General features: G+C 44.1%; 1 protein-coding gene across 2 annotated transcripts in view; it reads left to right on the top strand.

Moving 5' to 3' along the window:
* The window catches only part of ZEB2 (zinc finger E-box binding homeobox 2), a 114,059-nt gene that overhangs the window by 10,830 nt on the left and 85,523 nt on the right, over positions 1 to 17,706 (top strand). The window contains exon 3 of one of the 2 annotated variants that reach the window (XM_087733061.1): positions 9,585 to 9,608. The exons of the other annotated variant lie outside the window; for it this stretch is intronic. Within the exon in view, the coding sequence (XP_087589187.1) occupies positions 9,585 to 9,608 (24 nt within the window). The remainder of the gene's footprint in view (positions 1 to 9,584; positions 9,609 to 17,706) is intronic. 2 annotated transcript variants of the gene reach the window in all.

Genomic DNA, 17,706 nt, shown 5'->3' with positions numbered 1-17,706 from the left:
CTTTTGTTAAGTGAGGTGCTGGATAATGCTTTACCAAGCAGCTGTGATATTAACCTACCCAGTAATGCTGGAAAGAGCCTTAACTCCTTGTGCGCTCCGGGGCCCTGCCTGGCAGAGGCCCCGCTGGCCCTGCAGGTACCGGGCCTGGGGGGAGCTTGGGGGGGGACACGGGCCAGGATGGTGGCACTGCCAAAGCCACAGCAGCCCCTCAACCTGACACATCTTCTACTTGGTGGCACTTGAATCTTTCGGGGTCAATCCACCAGATCCAGGGCCGGGAAGAGCTATGAGGCATCGCCACGAAAGCCTCCGCCATCGGTTAGGGGTTATCTATACGTGTGTGCGCACACACATGCACATATATGTACTCTGTATCTACCCCCACATATATAACGTACCCCAAAACCTCACTGGGAAAGCTCGCAAGCATGGCTAAGCGAGGAAGGTCAATTTAGGCTTTGCGCTCGAGCAGCAAAATAGCTGAGAAGTTACGCCGGCAAACCTGTACGAGTGGCTTCCCATTAACGCCGGGGCTTGAAGGAGCGCCGTCGGCTTTCTGGGGGCTTCACATTCCCGAAAGTGAACTTTTTTTGGCAAGAAGGCTGCTTACTGCTCTTTTCTGAGCCACCAGAAGAAGGAGTTAATAAGTTAGTTATTTTTGCTGGGCTTAAGAATAACTTTACAGGTGTTTCTCTTTTTAGCTTGACTAAGATTGCTTCTTTTGGGGGTTTTTGTTGTCGAGGGTTCTTTTTTATTTCCTTTTTTAAAGTGGAGGTGTCAATGTTAGAGCAGCCACAAATGTGCGAGAAAGCAAAGGGTATGAGACATGACAGAATTAAAGGTGTTTGCTATGTTGTTACCCGTGTGTCAAGCTGCAAGCTCCCTTTGTCACAGCCTCCTGGAGGTTTGATAGTGCGGATCCCCGTCCCTTCCAAGTGATACAGCAGTTTCTAACCGGGGGGTTTAATGCCGTGCGGTCGTTGCTATTGCATTTGCCTCCCCAAATACATTCAAACACCTCAACGTCGCGCACACCCCATTACTCCCACCTTACACAAGGGTGTTGTGGGCTCAAGCACCAGGACAGCAGCCATAGCATTACAGTATCTGGCATGGAGCGTCGCTTGGCAGGAATGTCATCTGCCAAATCATCCCATAATTACGTTTTATGTTATTTGTATGAATGACCAAGCATGCAGTATTCCTTTTGAAATCAAAGGAAGGCTTAAAATGCGTTTTTGAATACTTTCAGACCATGGTCAGGTCACAGTTTGGGAGTTGAATTAAACTGATCTCATTTGTGATCTAATTGAGGCTGGCAACAACCTTAGCAGTAGCAATAACATACAAATACAAATCAAAGAGCAGAATTCAGCAAATCAGATCTTTTGCTCGAATTCTGCCTGGGAGTTATTCTCCGACTGCCAACAGAGAAGTTAAACTTTGTCCTGCTTCTCAGCGGCAGTGCAAGCCTTGCATATTTTTCGGGTCTTTGAGAGGAAAGCTGGGTTGGATAGATGGGCACACAAAGGCGAGAAGGGAGCTGTGCCTCCTCGGACAGGGCTTGAGGACAGGAGGAAGGCACAGCGACTCGTCACGTCTCTTTCTGGAGAGCCCAGTGGTAGAAAGCACGGGAGGAGGAACGGGGGAATATGGTTAGGAAGGGCTGGAAAGAGGAATAGGTCGCTGCGAACAGGAACGGGTATTCCAAACGGAAAGTCGAGGCAGCTTCCTATCTTTACATCTATCGCTGCGGATTCCAGGAATGTAATTACCAGAGTGGTTGCGAATTGTTGACAAATCTTCCCGGCTCTGTCGGGAGCGGCTGTTGCGAGCGGCGGGGCCGGGAGCCGCGGCCGGGCGGGCAGCGGCCCCGACGGGCGGGCTCCGTGCGGGGCGGCGGGCGCCGGGGCGGCCCCGGGGCGGGCGGAGCGGCTCGGTGCCGGGCAGGGCATCCCCTTCGGGGCGGGCGAAAGGCCGGGGGACGCCCGGCGCGGCCCCCCCCCTTACCCCACGCCGGGATGCTGCCGGCTCCCTCCCCTGGGACCCCCCCCGCGGCCGGGCCGGGCAGGGACCGGCGGGGCAGGGACCCCCGGCCGAGAGCCGCCGCCCCCGGGGAGCATCCCCCCGCCCCGACACTGCGGCCGGCGGAGCGGTGCGGAGCGGCGCGGAGCGGTGCGGAGCGGCAGCCGCAGGCGCGGTGCGCTTGGGCGGGGGAGGGTGCGAAGCCGCCTCGCCCTCCCCGGCCCAGGGGCAGAGGTGTCAACCGCTTTTTTTCTGGGGGGGGACGACACACACGGGGCCTCGGTGCTGTCACCGGCGCCGCCGAGCACGGCCCTCCCCGGGGCGCGGTGCCGCGCTTTGGCCGCGCTCGGCCCCGGCGGGGGGACCCGGCCCGGCTGCGCCTCCCGGGGGCCGGTCCCCGCCTCGCCCCCCTCGGCCCCCAGCCCCAACCTTTGCTCCCAGGAGGGAGGGAGAGGAGGAGAAGCGGCTCCGCGCTGCCTACCGCTCCTCCGGGGTCCGGGATTTCCAGTGTGTCCTCAACTTCCCCCCCCCCCCCGCCCCCGGGCCATTATTTTCTTTGACTAAAACCTGTTTACTCGCCTCTTTGTTTTTTGACGTTAAACGAGTTTCCATCTCCTACTCCTGCGGATCTCTAAGAAATAGATAAACCATTATATTTCCCCCTTCCCCCCTGCTCGTATTTTAAAGCAGCGATCCTGACAGCAGTACTATTATTGCACTTTATGTTTTAGTGGATGTTTGCTGTTGCTAGTTACAGCAACACTTATCATAAGACAGCAAGAAAAGAGTAGTCCCTGGTAATTAAAGTAATGAAATATTCATTTACTCTACCTTTTCAGTAGTCTCACAAATTAGGCTGCTACATTTAATGCCTGCACTGCCTCTGTTTTTATTATAATGGCAGCTTTCGCATCTGCAATTAGGACTAATTCTGACAGTTACAATTTCTGAGGGATGGTAAACAGTGAACGAGATGTGCAGCAGTGGTATTACACGTGAAAAGCCCTTGTCTCTTTAACCTTGTTGTTTTTTTTTCTCGCAGAGGTTACCTTTTCCCGATGGTGCAAAATCGACTTGACATAACTGTTCATCAGTTTCAGGGTTTTCCCTGGAGGTATTTGCATCAAATCAGCCCAGTCAAGCTTCAAGTTGAAATTGGCAGGCCAGAAACTGACAGGGTAGGGACTGGGAAAGAGACAGCTAAAGTGCAGGCAGCGAGCTGACAGCAGCAGTGGGCAGGCAGGGGGAGAGGGCTCAGCACCCGGGGCTGCCCCCCCCCCCAGTCCCCCCAGTCCCCCCCCAGTCCCCTCGGTCCCCCGACGGTCCCCTCAGTCCCCCCACGGTCCCCTCGGTCCCCCTCCTGGCACCCACCCATGTACCCAGAGGAGGCCGGTTGGGGAAAGAGGGTGTAAAAATTAAAAAAACCCAAAACATAAAGTGGGGGGAAAAAAGTGTTGTAAAACAAAAGAGCGAAGTGCTGAGCTGAAGTTAGCTGTCACTAACAAGCTGATTTTGCTGCGGAGTAGTAGTGTGTTTATGCACTACGACTGTTAAGAGAAGTGACGGAGAAGGTTGTTAATACCAATGAAAACATATTTTGATCAGCTCAAAAGAAAAAAAAACCCAACCCAGAGAGACGTTCATCTGGAAAGATAATTACATTAGAATCAAAACAAACATTTCCTTGAATATGTTATTTCATTTATCCTCTGTCACGGGGAGGGGGGGGGCTTCAAGTAGAATGACGTGAAAATTAATTTTTAATAGATTATTGGCCAAATCGGGATCGTTCCCTCTGACACTCCCCCACCCCGGCAGAATTTCACTTCTTTGAAAATAATCCCAAATCTTATGTAGCGTGGAAGGGAGCAGCACGGCAAGGAACAGGCAACACCATCAGCCCCGCTCCTTCCTGAAAGGTGAAAACAAGCAAAACCGTGTTACTTTCCCGGGCGAGAGACCCGACAATATATTTCCCCCCCCTAAATATATATCTGTAGTCTTTACCAGCTGATTAAAAATCCCTCTCACTTTTCCTACCAGACTTGTGCTAAAGTAAGCCTTGCTTTCAAACAGTTTTTCAGCGGTGTGTGTGACAGGCATTGGCTGATCTGCTGATGCCCATTCGACAGGCACTGTTGAGCTAAAGTGGTGTGACGGCACAGTTTTGTTAAGCTGTGAACAAAGGGCTGGAGATGCCTCGCTGGCATCATCCATGTGCATATTGGCCTTGTCACAGTTTTGCTTGATTTAATGCTCTGTTTATTCCTAGATATTAGAACTTAAATTCCAAACAATATGTTTTCATATACGACACACAAACTTTATTTTAAAAGCGTTTGCTCCCAAGAACTACAGATCCGTTTGTCTGTCCAATATCCATGCAGCAAACATTTAAAACGTAGCTCCCAGAAAAATAGGTGGCCGGTAGCCTCCTAACTGTTATCCAGTTAAAAAATGGGATTTCAGTTTTAAAAAGTCTTATAAGGGTAAAAGATTTATTTCTTCTTTGATCATTTGTTGAGAGTTGTTATTTATTTCAACAGTGGATTTTCTTATAAGCTCCTAAGGAGAGGTTAGGCAGCGTGCAGGCAGGGCAGGCAGGATGGACTTTTCAAGTGCCATATCATCCCGGCGGTGTTGCTGTGATAAAAGCGGCGCTTTGCAAATACCTGTAAGCGTAGGCGGAGGCCTATTGGCAGGCAGAAATAAAGCAAGCTGGGTTACGGCAGGTTAGTGGAAGGGAGCAGGAAAACGGATTAAGATTAATATATATGTATGTAATATATAGGTGTTCATTAGGTGGCCACAACTTTGTATCTCAGCAGTTCATCAAGAGAAAACGTGAGCATAAGGAGCTATATTTAGGTTCTGATCCTCTTCTTTTAGGGAAGCTGTAGGCTTTATCTGTAGAAAGTTTTTTTGTTGGGTTTTTTTTTTTTGGTTGGTTTTTTCTCCCCTTTTTCGTCGCCTTTTTAAACTCTCTTCAGGTTTGCTGCAAGTGTTTGCTAAGAGATTAGTTAGCCAGCTTCCATGGTGGAGGTAGCCCTGGGAAGCAGCTCGTTGCTGGGAGGAATGCTCGGTAGGTCAGGGCGTGAAGATATAAGAAGCTGCCCAGCTGAGGCTGGGGATCAGGTATTTTCCTCTTTGTTTCCTATCAGAGACAAAGTGCTTATGGAAAGGTTTGTGGTGAGACATCAAATCCCAGCAGGAGCACAGATGTTCCCACTTTTACAGGCTTACCAATGAACATTTCAGCTTAAACAAGTTTATGAAATAAAAGATTTATTTATTTTTCCTTAGTAGATGCAGCATCTTAGTTTGATTGTGTAAAGATTGTATCGCTCCAGCCACTCAGGCTTATTTGGTCCAAGGCACGGTGCTTTACTTGAGGGCTATAAGTAGGGATGGGAGAGAGGGAAGGAGGGGGAGGAGGGAGCATTCAGCAAAATGAAAGTATTCCTTCTCCAAACAGTGCAGTCTAGAGCCTAAATCTGAAATTGAATCTGCTGGGCAAAACCTGTACAATTTTTCTACCTGCCCTTAGTCTGCTTCCTTTCAACTATGACAGTTTTACTAACTGAAATGAATGGGCTTGCTTTCTCCGGTACCTTTTCTCAGTATGCGTTTACATCAAGTACTTCAAACAGAGCGCTGGGTGATATATGTAGGGGGACAGCTTGCACAGAATAAGCTTTAATGGTTAATTTTTGTATAGCTTTATAAATGAAAGGGACTTAAACCTACTAGCAGTATAGATCACAAGACCTTATGTGGTCTATTCTTCTCTAGATGCACAAGAGATTTACGTGCCTAAGTCCCATAAGAGTTAATGGGAGTTACGCATGTAAATCTCTTCCACAGTGAGATAATAGACCCTTTTATGTATGGATAGCTGGATTCTTACAAAAATCACCTACTGAACAGTAGACTTTATGTCCTTCCCTCCTAACAAATATTTATAAAACGAGCAGGCCAGCAGATGAGACCAGGAACACCCCAAGATGTCTCCAACCCGCAGTAACCCCTGTGCCCCCACAGCACGGGAGCCAGCCCTGGGTTTGCCTTGTCCCTTTGGCTCGGTGTCCCGGTTTTGGACTGCTGTGGGTGACATGGCAGGTCTGGTGGCGATGGGGTAGGACACGGGCCGACGTGGCCTCTCACCTCTTGGCAAGTCCTAGTTGATGGAGCCCTCTCGCTCCATGGGTGGCACAGGAGACTGGGAGAGGCAGAGCTGCCATGTCTTTTCTGGCCCCCACCCCCCAGTGCTGCAGGCAGCACAGGTAACCTCTGAGGTACACTTCTTCCCACGTCCCTGTGCCCCATCCCACCTGTGCTGGGGGATTTATAGCCCTGAGGTGGGAGAACCCCAGCAGGACCGTCCCGGGCCACCGGCAGAGCGCGGCGGTGGTGGCACCACCTCCCCGAGCCCAGGTGCTGCTAGCACCGCACATCTGCTCCCTTCCCGCTCTGGCGTGACCTCTCTCCCTGGGAAAGCAAGCAGGCTTTGCCTCCGATGGGTACGGTCTCCGCGCATCTCCGCGGGGATATATATAACTTGGACGATCTGTATCTGCCAGCCATGAGTCAGATCGAGATCTTATCCCCTCGTAACGTGTAGCTGGAGATAGCCGGTGCCACGGCACACGCGTGTCAGTAACGATCCCCGGGTTTTGTGAACCGCGGCTCTTTTTGCCATCATTGTTTCTTTCCATCACTCGCCTGCTCCTTCCCGATAGCAATCTGAGGGAGTTGGGCAAGCTGCAGACTTGCCAGCCCTTAGCTCCCAGGCCTGGCAAAACACAATCCGGAAAAAAAAAAATAAAAAAACTTACGCGGTGAGACTATCAGATTAAATCCAAGGGTTTCTACCAGCGGCGGAATGGGAAAAGCCCATTGTTTGTTGATTATCGTCTCATCAGCCCCGGCTGATACTAGGATGCTCAAGGAAAACACACTTCGGTTACAGTTGATTTTCAGATTCCAAAATGGTGCTGCAAAGTCTGTGCATGCCTAATTATATTTTATGCTAGGCTGTGCAATACAAAATGTATGCTGCAGCAATCAGTGAGTTAACAGTATCAATCAATTTGTAAACAGATGAAGTCACTCATTCCCAAACTGGTTTTCCAAAAACAATTACTAAATTACAATAGAAAAAAATTGTACAGTTACTGTATTTGTGTGCTGTGTTACAATCAACATACCAGGGAAACAAAACAATTTAATGCAGAAAAATCATCATTCATCTACATTATAATTGCTTCTTTTTCACATCTACAGGGCGGTTAATTAAAATTGTGATTAAATGCGGTCGCGCTGCCTAAGATGTCTTGCCCAAAACAGGTGGTACAGAATTTAAAAGTAAAAAAAATGTAATTAGCATTGGAAATTGAGAAATTGCCTGTAAGAATCAGTGTTAATTTCAGTCAGTGATGAGGTAATTTATAAATGAATGCAGTGGAGGCTGTGCAAATGCACAATTGCCTTCCTGCCTATTCTTAGCATTCTCAGCATGCAGGTGAAAATGTTTTCAAAATATTGAGGTAATTTGAAAATCAATCCGTGCATTCGGTATCTTTTTTTCCTCCCCATTCGCAGCAAACGCTGAACAAATGCTGCCAGAGATGGCACAATGCATCACTTTTGCACTTTTTGGGGAGCGATATTACATGTGTCGTGGCATCAGCTAGAGTTTAACTAAACAAAATGTTTGGCTGAGATCCTTTACGAAGGCCAAAAATGTCGATTGAAGGCCCCGGTAATCCCGAATGTCTTCAGCTACGGTACGAGTTTAGACCATGCAGTATCAAAAAAAAGTAACAGCAACCTGCAGTGGGTTGAAATAGAGCAGCGCAGATACCGCAAAATAAGAGAGATGCTAATATGGCATGGAAATCGTAACGATTTCTTGTTTAAAATTAGTACAGCACACTAGAAAAGCCTCGGTAGTACCCATGCTTTCTGTAAAAACTCTCTTTTTCAACATGCATTTCAAATTTTGTCCCGCAACCATAAAAGAATTGTTAACTAGGTTATGCATACAGAGATTTTTCCCTTAGATGAACTTTGTTTATCGGTATTTTGATGCTTCTCTAAACTTTCAGCTAGCAAATGAGAAATGCTAATTCCTAACACGAAAATACGACCTGCAGATACAAAAAGCTGGAGGCAAACCTGACAACAAACAGATATTAAAGATTTAAAATCTTCTTGACAGTCAAAAAAAAAAAAAAATCCAAGGCACACATTGCTGGAACTGACATTTCCATGATTTGAACAGTCCTTGTCCCCCTGTTTGACTCCACAGAGAGCCCTGGCTTAGTTATCCCCGTCTACATTTAAAAATAACTCAGACTTTCGATAACGTCAGTCACTGGGCTGGAATATGTGAAAACATTTGAATTTTTGAACAGGGACGTACAGGTGTCGGTATCAGGTTGCTGTAAAACACGCGCACGATGGCTTTTGAACATAACATACTTTAATTAAAGAAAGCTGGTCTTCCTGCAGAAAGGCTGATTTAGCCATGTAATTTAACTATTGAAGCCCTTTCTATTAATTTTTCCTTGACATATAATAATGAACTTTTCTTCTGGCTGACACTTGGTTGTTTTTTTTTTTTTCTTTTTTTTTTCCTTTTGATAAGCCCTGTGCACTTCAGAGGTGATTTTGATGCTATTTAATTTGCTCGTACGAAAACCCCTGCAAAGGAATTAGGCCAGGGAAGGGAGAAGGGTAAGGCCACGCCGTGCCGGTCCGCGCTGGACCGCTGTGCTGCTGCAGCACGGGCGGGCAGAGGCTGCGGGATGGTACCGTGGCGGGATGCTACCCTGGCCCCAGCTCTGCTGGTACAGAGCTGGGGAAGGTGAGCACAACATCAAGTGCCATGTGTGCTCTCCGGCAAGTCAATTAACCTCGCCGTGCTCATTTTCCCTGTCTATGAGACGGGGAAATACTGCCGAACTCATTCACAGGGCTTTTGCGGAGCTTAATATCTCTAAAGCACTCTGCCATTCTCTGGGACTGCAGAAGAGCAAGTACCATTCGTTGTTTCGTCAGAGGGCAAGCGGATGCCAAGGAATTTGGCTGAGAAAATTATGAATGTATGTTTCTAATAATCAAATTCTTGGAGTTTATTATACAACTGATTATTCTAATTTAGAAGACAATATTGCTTTTAACAGCCCCCCCCAGTTTTCTGCCACTGCATATAAAGAAGCTAACGGTAATCACTGAAGCAATGATGATTATTGACTGAAAGGTATTTTAAAATGTGAGCTCCATTATGTGGGGCTTAGCAAGCAGCTGCACTGATGCATTTGAACTCCTTATTTCGGTGTAGGGGCTGTAAAAATATATCGAAATATTAGCGAACAGGCATAGGTGCAAATCCTAACCCGACTGCAGTTGATGGAGGTGCACGGGTGACTTCAGTGGGTCATGGATCAGAAAAGTCGGGTTTTATGCCTGTGGCTGGTTTTAGCGGAAAGCTGTAGGATCAAGCTCATTCGGAAATTCAGCCTAAGTTTGGGCTTTTTCTTTACCGTCTCTTGCAGACTCAAAGGAAAGCAGGAGATCAGGTACTGCTCTGCTGCCACACGTTAGTCCTCACTCTCAGTTACATCTTTGGAGTTTTCTGGGCCTGTTCCCATGAGGAAAGACGAAATGCCATGAGAAACGTGAGCAGGATTTGGCCCTGAACAGGGAGTGCTTACTACTTGATAAACTGAGCCATGGCCATTGTAGTGGTGGGGAAGTGCAGTGAAGGAAAAGTAGCTTCGGGGATTCCTAAAATAGAAAGTAAACATAAATATTTCTACTTTGCATGTCAGATTTCAATCACCTCTCAAAACAACTGAGCTTCTTGATTTAATTAATTACGGCTTTTTTGTGTGTGTGTGTCTTCGGAAAGAGCCAAATGAAAATATCCCCTTTGTTTCCCCTTTGTAACTACCGGAGCTTTCCTCGAGTTTTAACTCTTCCGCCACCCCAACACCCTCAGCCCTCGTTTTTTCTATGCTCTTCTTATCGCTGCTGTCCCATGGCAAGCCCCAAAGCCTGGAACATTTTGTAACGACTATGTGACAAATTGTTGGGCTTTTATTCGCGTCGGACATCTTTTGCCAGGATTGCTTGTTGTTTTTTCTGTTTGGCTGTGTCATGGGACCAAAGGTGGCTGCTTTTGTGCAGCATGTCAAATCTGGTTAACATGCAGCCATTTATCTTTAAAACCCACTCCTGCACAATGGAGGGGGTGTATTGGGCCACTTGTATGGGCTCCAAGCGTCAAATGTATATATTTTTTTTCAGTGCCATCCTCTCTATATGTGTGGATGCACCTCAGGCTGAGGCACTGCGGTGAGCAGGTCATGCAGCAGACAAGATGTTTCATAATTTTGGGAACCTTTTAGAGACAAATTGTACAGGGCAAGTGTAGTGTAACTGAACTGCTGGTTGCCCAGTGAAGTGTAGAAAATCAGATACAGCACAGCCTGAAAGAATGAAATGAGAATTCATATCTATGTATATACATGGTACTTTATAAAGAATTCATATACAGAGAAAACCACATTTATTCTCTTTTTCTCTGCTTACATTTGAGGATTGTGCGTGGTGTGTATGTGTATAAATGTGTTCATGTGCATGGTATATATTCATACAAATAATATGCCAAGGGACATGGGAATAGTTGTATGTGTGATGCATTTATATGCATAAGTGGTAGGTTTGCAGGTTAATGCCTGCTTGACTCTGTGTGTGTGTGTAAATGATGGAAAGGTGCTCAGCACAATGAAAAGATGAATTTTCCTAGAAATAACATTAAAAAGCCACAAACTTCCACAGCAAAGTTTGCAGCTTTGGGTGCTTTTCTGATAATTAAGTCACGCAGAAACGTTTCTGATGAAAATTATTTCCTTACAGATACAGTGATATTTATCAAATAAAGAAGCTGGTAAAGAAATGGGAAAGTTTGATTCAACAGAAAAATGAGGGCTGGCTGCAAAGTCTTGGTGCCTTTTTGCAGTTGAAGCATTTGAGATAGCGGGACTCAATGTTTTTTTAATGATTTGCCGTGTTGTGTAATAATTATACATATAGTGCAGTGAGGTTACTTGGAGGAACACCGCACTATGTATGGTTTTTTGAGTAAAGGACCCAGGAGATTGCCTTTCACTTTGAAAACAATCCCTAATATCAGGAAAATGCTCTGTTTGTTTATGCGTACATAATGCAAGTTTGTCCGCCTGGGAACTGCAGCAAATGGGAGAAGTATGCATGGATTTCACAGGTAACAGGATTACGTGGGCACATAATTGATCCATTTGAAGAAAAAAATGACAGTGCTCTAAAGATGCCTAGGCTTTGGAGATGGAGTTTATGAAACAGGCATTTGTAAATTCAAAGGAATCAATATGTCAATTTTATTACATCTCAGGACCAGCTGGGCATTAAAGGAACAGTAGCCTTTTTAAAATTGCAGCTGCGTATTCTTGCATTGTGTACCTTTCTTAAAAGGCTTTGAATTTTAGAAAATGTACTTTTACCAGCACTTTGCACCTTTTCAGTGACCAGTTTGCATGGGCAAAAAAAGAGACAAAACATTACATTGTGTCAGTTTTCCTCTTAAGCCGCAGTTGGTAAAAACTGCCGGGCTTCAATTATACCGTGCAAAAATCTTACTAATAAATATATACATGGAAGGAGACTAACACCTGTTCGTATCCCAAATGTCGAAAAAAATATTTGAGATTTTGAACCGAGGACTCGGCACATGTTGCAGAGGCAGCATCATAACGTGAGATACCTGAAAAAGTGCATTAAAGACCTCACACGAAATGTGGTCTGAATCATTGTAAAACAAGATCTTCTCTTTCCTTCTCAGTGGAATTTAAACCCCCAGAAGATTATATTTAATGCAAAGCTTAGGTTTTTTTCCAAGGGACAGCAGTCTTCAGCTGTCCAGACTTTGAAATGCAACTTCTCATACAAATTTGCAACATGCAGCATGGAGGGAGATGTTGAGTGGAATTTGGGTTGCAGCGGCGGTTGCTGTCCGTAGGCTCTCAAGGCCGCCCCAAACAGGCTCTAAATCCTGAAGATGCATTCTCAAGGAATTAATAATGGCCACTGAAGTTTTTCCTTTGGAGAGAAGGAGGTTAGCCAAGGAGCAATTGTGGCTTTCCAGAATATGTTGTATGCTCCTCTACCTGAAAGGCATTTGGTTGAGGGACAGTGTTAATAAAAGCCGAGCATGTCTCCGGCCTTCAGCAGATATCCTGTTGTCTTCTGTCCTCTGCTCACTGGCCATGTTGCTGTGGACCTGATGGTTATAGCCTACTGTGCAAATCCAAATTTATAATTAGCATTGCCAAAGCAACCTTTGATTTGGGGTACTTAACTATGGACAACTCTAGAAGTTCAATGCATCTGAAAACACTTAAAAATATTCAAGTTTTTGAGGCCCAAGAAGGAGGTACCTAGGATCAATGGCCACTGCTTCCTGAGACTTCTTGGCCTTCTCACCTTCCCCAGCTTTATCCTCCTCCTCTCTGATCTTCTGTAATATGCCTCTGGCTCCTTTTGCAGTTTCTTTTTCTTTGAGCTCATACTTTTCAAGCCAGCCTGGCTACAAAAAAAGTCTCTGTACAGTACCCCAGCCTGTCCAGTAATTCTAGTTTTTCTTGCCTGAGGATCTCTACTTTCCATAAGGTATGGTTACAGTGTTTCTGCAGTGGTCTGCTAACATTTAACCATGTAAATATGGCTTGGATGATGTGGGATCACACCATAAATAGGCTTATTATGTTAGTGAGTAGCATATAAAATAGGTAGAGTGGTCTCTCTCTCTCTGTGTATGTTCTACTATAGCCTATAGCTCTATCTCCCCTAAACAGGAGTATGAACCGAATATGAAAGAATAAAAAGTCCAGTTATCCCTGAAAGAGCATGGAAGAGCAGATACAAACAATGCAAGCTTGTTAAGTAGTGTTTTGTGGTCATAGACTTAGCATGAATTCAAACTTTATTCTGCAATGATGCACTTTCAAAGTGTTTTTTAAAATATTCATGTGCTAAGGAAGACATGGAAAAAGACATTGAGTGTTTTCACAGAAATTTGTGGCATTGTAGAAAACAAAGATGACCTTCTGCCAAGCAGAGATGCTCAGAACTGATACAAATACACAGAATTGAAGTTGAGAGAAACTATATAAACTCAATAGATTAAAGCGTATGAAACTTCAGAGGTAAGACCTCCTTTCAGCATAGTTTTGCCTGTGTGCTTAGGTGTGAAAGGTATGACGTACACACCTTGTTCGTCTCAGCATCCTCCACTAGTGATGAGATGCTGAGACGAGCCTTAGTTGTAACTAGTCTAAATGAACATTTTCCAAGCCCCATAGCAATCTTTACTCAAAAGATGTTGTCCCTTTCCGTGCTTCTTAGAGAAGAGTAAACGGAGGTAAGAAGAGTTGAAGTGACTTGGTCGAGTCCTCCCAGCAAGTCAGCTGGAACTAAAAACCTAGAACTAATAAAACCAGAGGTCATATTCTGATCCTGGTTACCTCCATGCAGTCCCAGAGCCACTCCGCAGGCAACTTTTATATTTTGTCAGTTCTTTGAATCTAATTCCAGAAGTAAAACAAAGCTTCCCAATGATAAGGTGGAAAAATGGCAAAACGAAACCCTGTCATCAACCTGATTGATGGTTCTTCCACTGAGATCATAACAGCTTCTTCAGAGACTTTTACAATCTTTATAGAAGTGCAGGAGGCACTGCCAATATCCGCAGATCATTGGCATGATAGACCGTAACGGCTTCTTCAGAGCCGTTCCGGTCTATCGTGTCAATGCGTACTTAGGGAGTCCTCAATGCATGGATCATTGACACGGTACTACATAACGGCTCCTTAGAAGCCATTACTGGGTATCAAGTCAATGCATACTTAGGGAGCCCTTAATGCACGGACCCACGCAAGTTGACTTGCTCTGAATACTAACAATCCTGTGGAAGAGTAGTTACTGCGTATGGCATTGAGGGAGATTATTAATACCCGCCTGCAAGAGCTCAGCTCGTGCACCACGCTCCCAACGTCTTTATGGGAGAGGTAAGGCTGCTCCCGAGTTGGAGCGCTGCACGGGAGAGCATGAAATCTATGAACTTTCTCTCCTCCGCTAACATTGTTTTATTTCATAAAATATGTAAAAAAAAACAACCCCACGCTCTCAATTTGAGATAGGAAAGCCAAGAGGCAGCCCAGAATGAAACATTTAGAGGTAGAATATAAAGCCTTGAGAATAAGTGGTTGCAATGGAAATGCTGGCAAACCCTGACCTATGGAGCAATAGTCCTGTGTATTTCACCCCTCTCAACTACTTTATTGTAGTTCTCAAAAATACAATGATCCCTGCAAGATACTTAGCATCAAGCTTGCAAAAACGACCCTCTCAAAGGAGAACTGCTTTGTTAAATATCCCATCATCCAGCAAGGAGTTTGTCTGGATTTGTTGACCTGGTCCCCGGGGAACGTCAGCCGAGACTTTCCAAATCGTCACCGCGCCTCTGCTTTGACCTGCAAAGGCGCATCCCCTTCATTTGGCTTCCCCCAGACAAGATATCCCCGTACCGAGTTAAAAATGCTTCTAGTTTGCTGTTGTTGATATTTTTCTTTTGTGTTCTGCTTACTGACTGACATCTGCTATCATGCTAAGCAGGTGTTCCTGTGTAAACGAACGTGCCCTGTTTGTGTTTCGCCATCCTCGCTACTGCGCACCCAAATGAGCAGCATGATTAAGAATCCTGTAAATTTTTGAAAGGAAACGGATGGCTGCCCTACTAGAACATAATTACACCGTTCCAACATCCGCAGCTCACTGCTGCAGCCGAGTTGGAGAACAGCAGAAATTAATAATATATAATAGCATCATTCTCGTAATTTATAAATGAAATAAAGTAGAGAGGAGATTCTGCTGATATGCATTTTCTTCTTAATTCTAAAAGACAAAGTATAGATTAGAATTTTACTGGGGTGAAACCTGGCCAGCAATATCACACTAGTTGCAAGCGTAGGACCTGATTCATGAGAGGGATTTTGCTTAGGGAAAAGAGCTAATATCTTTTATTGGACTAGGGGAAAAAAATGAGTATACAAAGTCCTCTAAAGGCAGCCCCTGATGAAGGGAGGCTAGGAAACCTCCACAGATCATCTACCTAGTTTTTAGCTTAATTCATTTGTAGGTATTGCAGGAAGACTTTGCTGCACGCTGCAATTTTTTTCCCTGGCTAAAATAATACACTATCACAGGTCACCCCCTCGGAGAGGAGAGAGGATTAATCAGTTAAAGATGTTGTCTAATCTCCTATTTTTGTTGAAAAACAGCAGTGTTTTCAAAAACAATATTTTGAGCTCCAGAGATGTGCCAAAAGGAGCTGTACTGCAAATCACCGCTCAAGTCAAGCCTTGGAGTTGGTGCTCTGATTGCGCCTCTCAACCCCGCTGAAAAAAAACGATACAACTTTCTGAAGACGAAGACATATTATTTGTAAAGACTAAGCAGTATAACTTTTTTTTTTTTTCCATTGCATATGAACAGTCAAGTTAGTTAAATGCTTTTTATTTTTCTTCTGTAGCTCCCCAGATGTACTCATCTAGGTGATGGCCCAGCTGATTTATACTTTTACTGGGATAAACTCAAACGGGAGAGTTACCAAAAAACCACAACAGTGTTTACTTACAGGTTAATTAGGGACATTTTTATAAATTTTGACACTGTAAAACTCTAAAGAATGATAACTGGTTTGATGGAAAAGGTCAGCACAGATTCCCCAAGTTTAACCCAGCGAACACGAATGTACACAATGAGTCCAGAGAACTGCTTCTCTTTTAAACTAATGGATATGTTTGAGCTGTATTCTTCTGAAGGGCCCCCTTAATAATTTGTTTCTGAGAAAATATGTGCATATACAGATTTATTTCATTAACAGGTATTTATTTAAGTGGGCTGCACTGTATTTAAATCTCTGAATAGTTTCCATTACTTCCTCAGCTCACTTACTTCAAGTTGACTAATTTTAATAAGGCTAAGGTGCCTAGGGTCTTATTGAGTGTTCAGTTTGATCAATATGGCTAAATTAAAATAGTGCAGAATATAAGCAAATGTACTCTAACAACTCTGTGAAAAATGTGGAGTGCACCAAACATTGATTAGTGTTCCACAGACATTAATTTGTTGTTTTAAGTACACTAATACTGCTCAGAAACTGCACCTACCTCCAGCACACCCATGCAGTCTGGGTACCACGGGCTGTATTCGGCCCAGCTACCCCTGCACAACCCTGTTGGCTTTCATGGCATCGCACGCATGTGGTTATACATACAAGAAGATATTTGTTTTTGCCCTCCTGTAACACCACAATATTATCGTCATAAAAGATTAATGTCAACCCCCACCTGGTATTAAATTGATTTCAGTAGCCCATGTCTTTCTGCACAAGACAAAAACACTTTTAAAGTAACTACATGCATCTTCAACCCAAATTATTGCTATTACTGGGTTACATTTTATTTTTCAAATGCCTTAGTTGTTGTGACAGGTATTTTTTCCCATGGATAGGATGCTCTGAATAAGAATATGGTACCAGAAATTTAATTTTAGGGCAGGAAAAAAGCATACTTCAGAAAATAGGGTCTTATCATACTCTTGTTGATAGATGTTGCACATGTTAATTATATGATTTTTTTTTCATACTCCAACAAAAAGCTGTATTTTCCACTTACTAAAAGTAATTTGTTTTTCTTTCTTTCTCTTTCCTTTCCTTTTTCTTGGTTAGCAAGAGCATGAGATTATCATACTCTGACATCCAATGCTTGCACAGACGGTTTTTAATGGTTTCTAAAAATACGACAAAAACTCCTTAGCAATCATGATTTATATAATTTTTAAATGGTTTCTGATATCTTTCTTGGTTTTTCAGTAGTTTTTCCCTCTACCTGTAGTGTAATCTTGCTGCTTATCTTTAATCTCCTTGGTAAGTGATATTCTCTGTAACAGTTCTTCCTCTCCTTGATACCATCTTTTCCTACATGACCAAAAAATAATAAGCAGAAGCTTGTTTCGTCAAAGGTAAAGCAGCAGCGTGTGTATGAGAAAGAAAGAAAGAAAAAAAAGAGAGAAATAACCAGGAGGGAGTTCATGTGTAAAAAAAAAAGCAACTTGAAAGCAAATGCAGTCACATTTAGGAGAAGTAAATTCTGCGAAGATGAAGTCAAATATAAAAAGCATTTCTCTAGTTTAAACTGACCAAATAGAGTTATAAACAACAGAAACATTTGAAGTTCCCCTTTTTTAAATTAAAGCTGGAGCTTTAACTTCTTAACCTTCAACACGACAAGTAGAGCACACTGTGCAAAAACAATTTGTAAGTCTTCTTAACAAACATCTCAAGTGAGGAGGGCCAGTACAAGTTCAGAAGAATTGACTTTTCATTTGTAGCTATGCCAAAAAAAATGCTTAGGGTTTTTTTTTGTGTGTGTGTTGTTTAGCTTTGGTGCATGACAATCTTGATTTTTTCCAGCGTTTTACATGTTTAGAGTTTTTAATATCAAAGGTACTGCTCTCTGTAAACAAGTGTAAGTTTACCAAGGCAGCTTCACTTACATTCTTCCCTTGTAATCAGAT

The sequence above is a fragment of the Nipponia nippon genome, unplaced genomic scaffold, assembly GCF_047370975.1.
Source record: "Nipponia nippon isolate SJK-2023a ecotype South Korea unplaced genomic scaffold, ASM4737097v1 scaffold_5, whole genome shotgun sequence".
NCBI classification, from domain to species: Eukaryota; Metazoa; Chordata; class Aves; order Pelecaniformes; family Threskiornithidae; genus Nipponia; species Nipponia nippon.
This window is presented reverse-complemented; position numbering and strand designations above follow the sequence as displayed.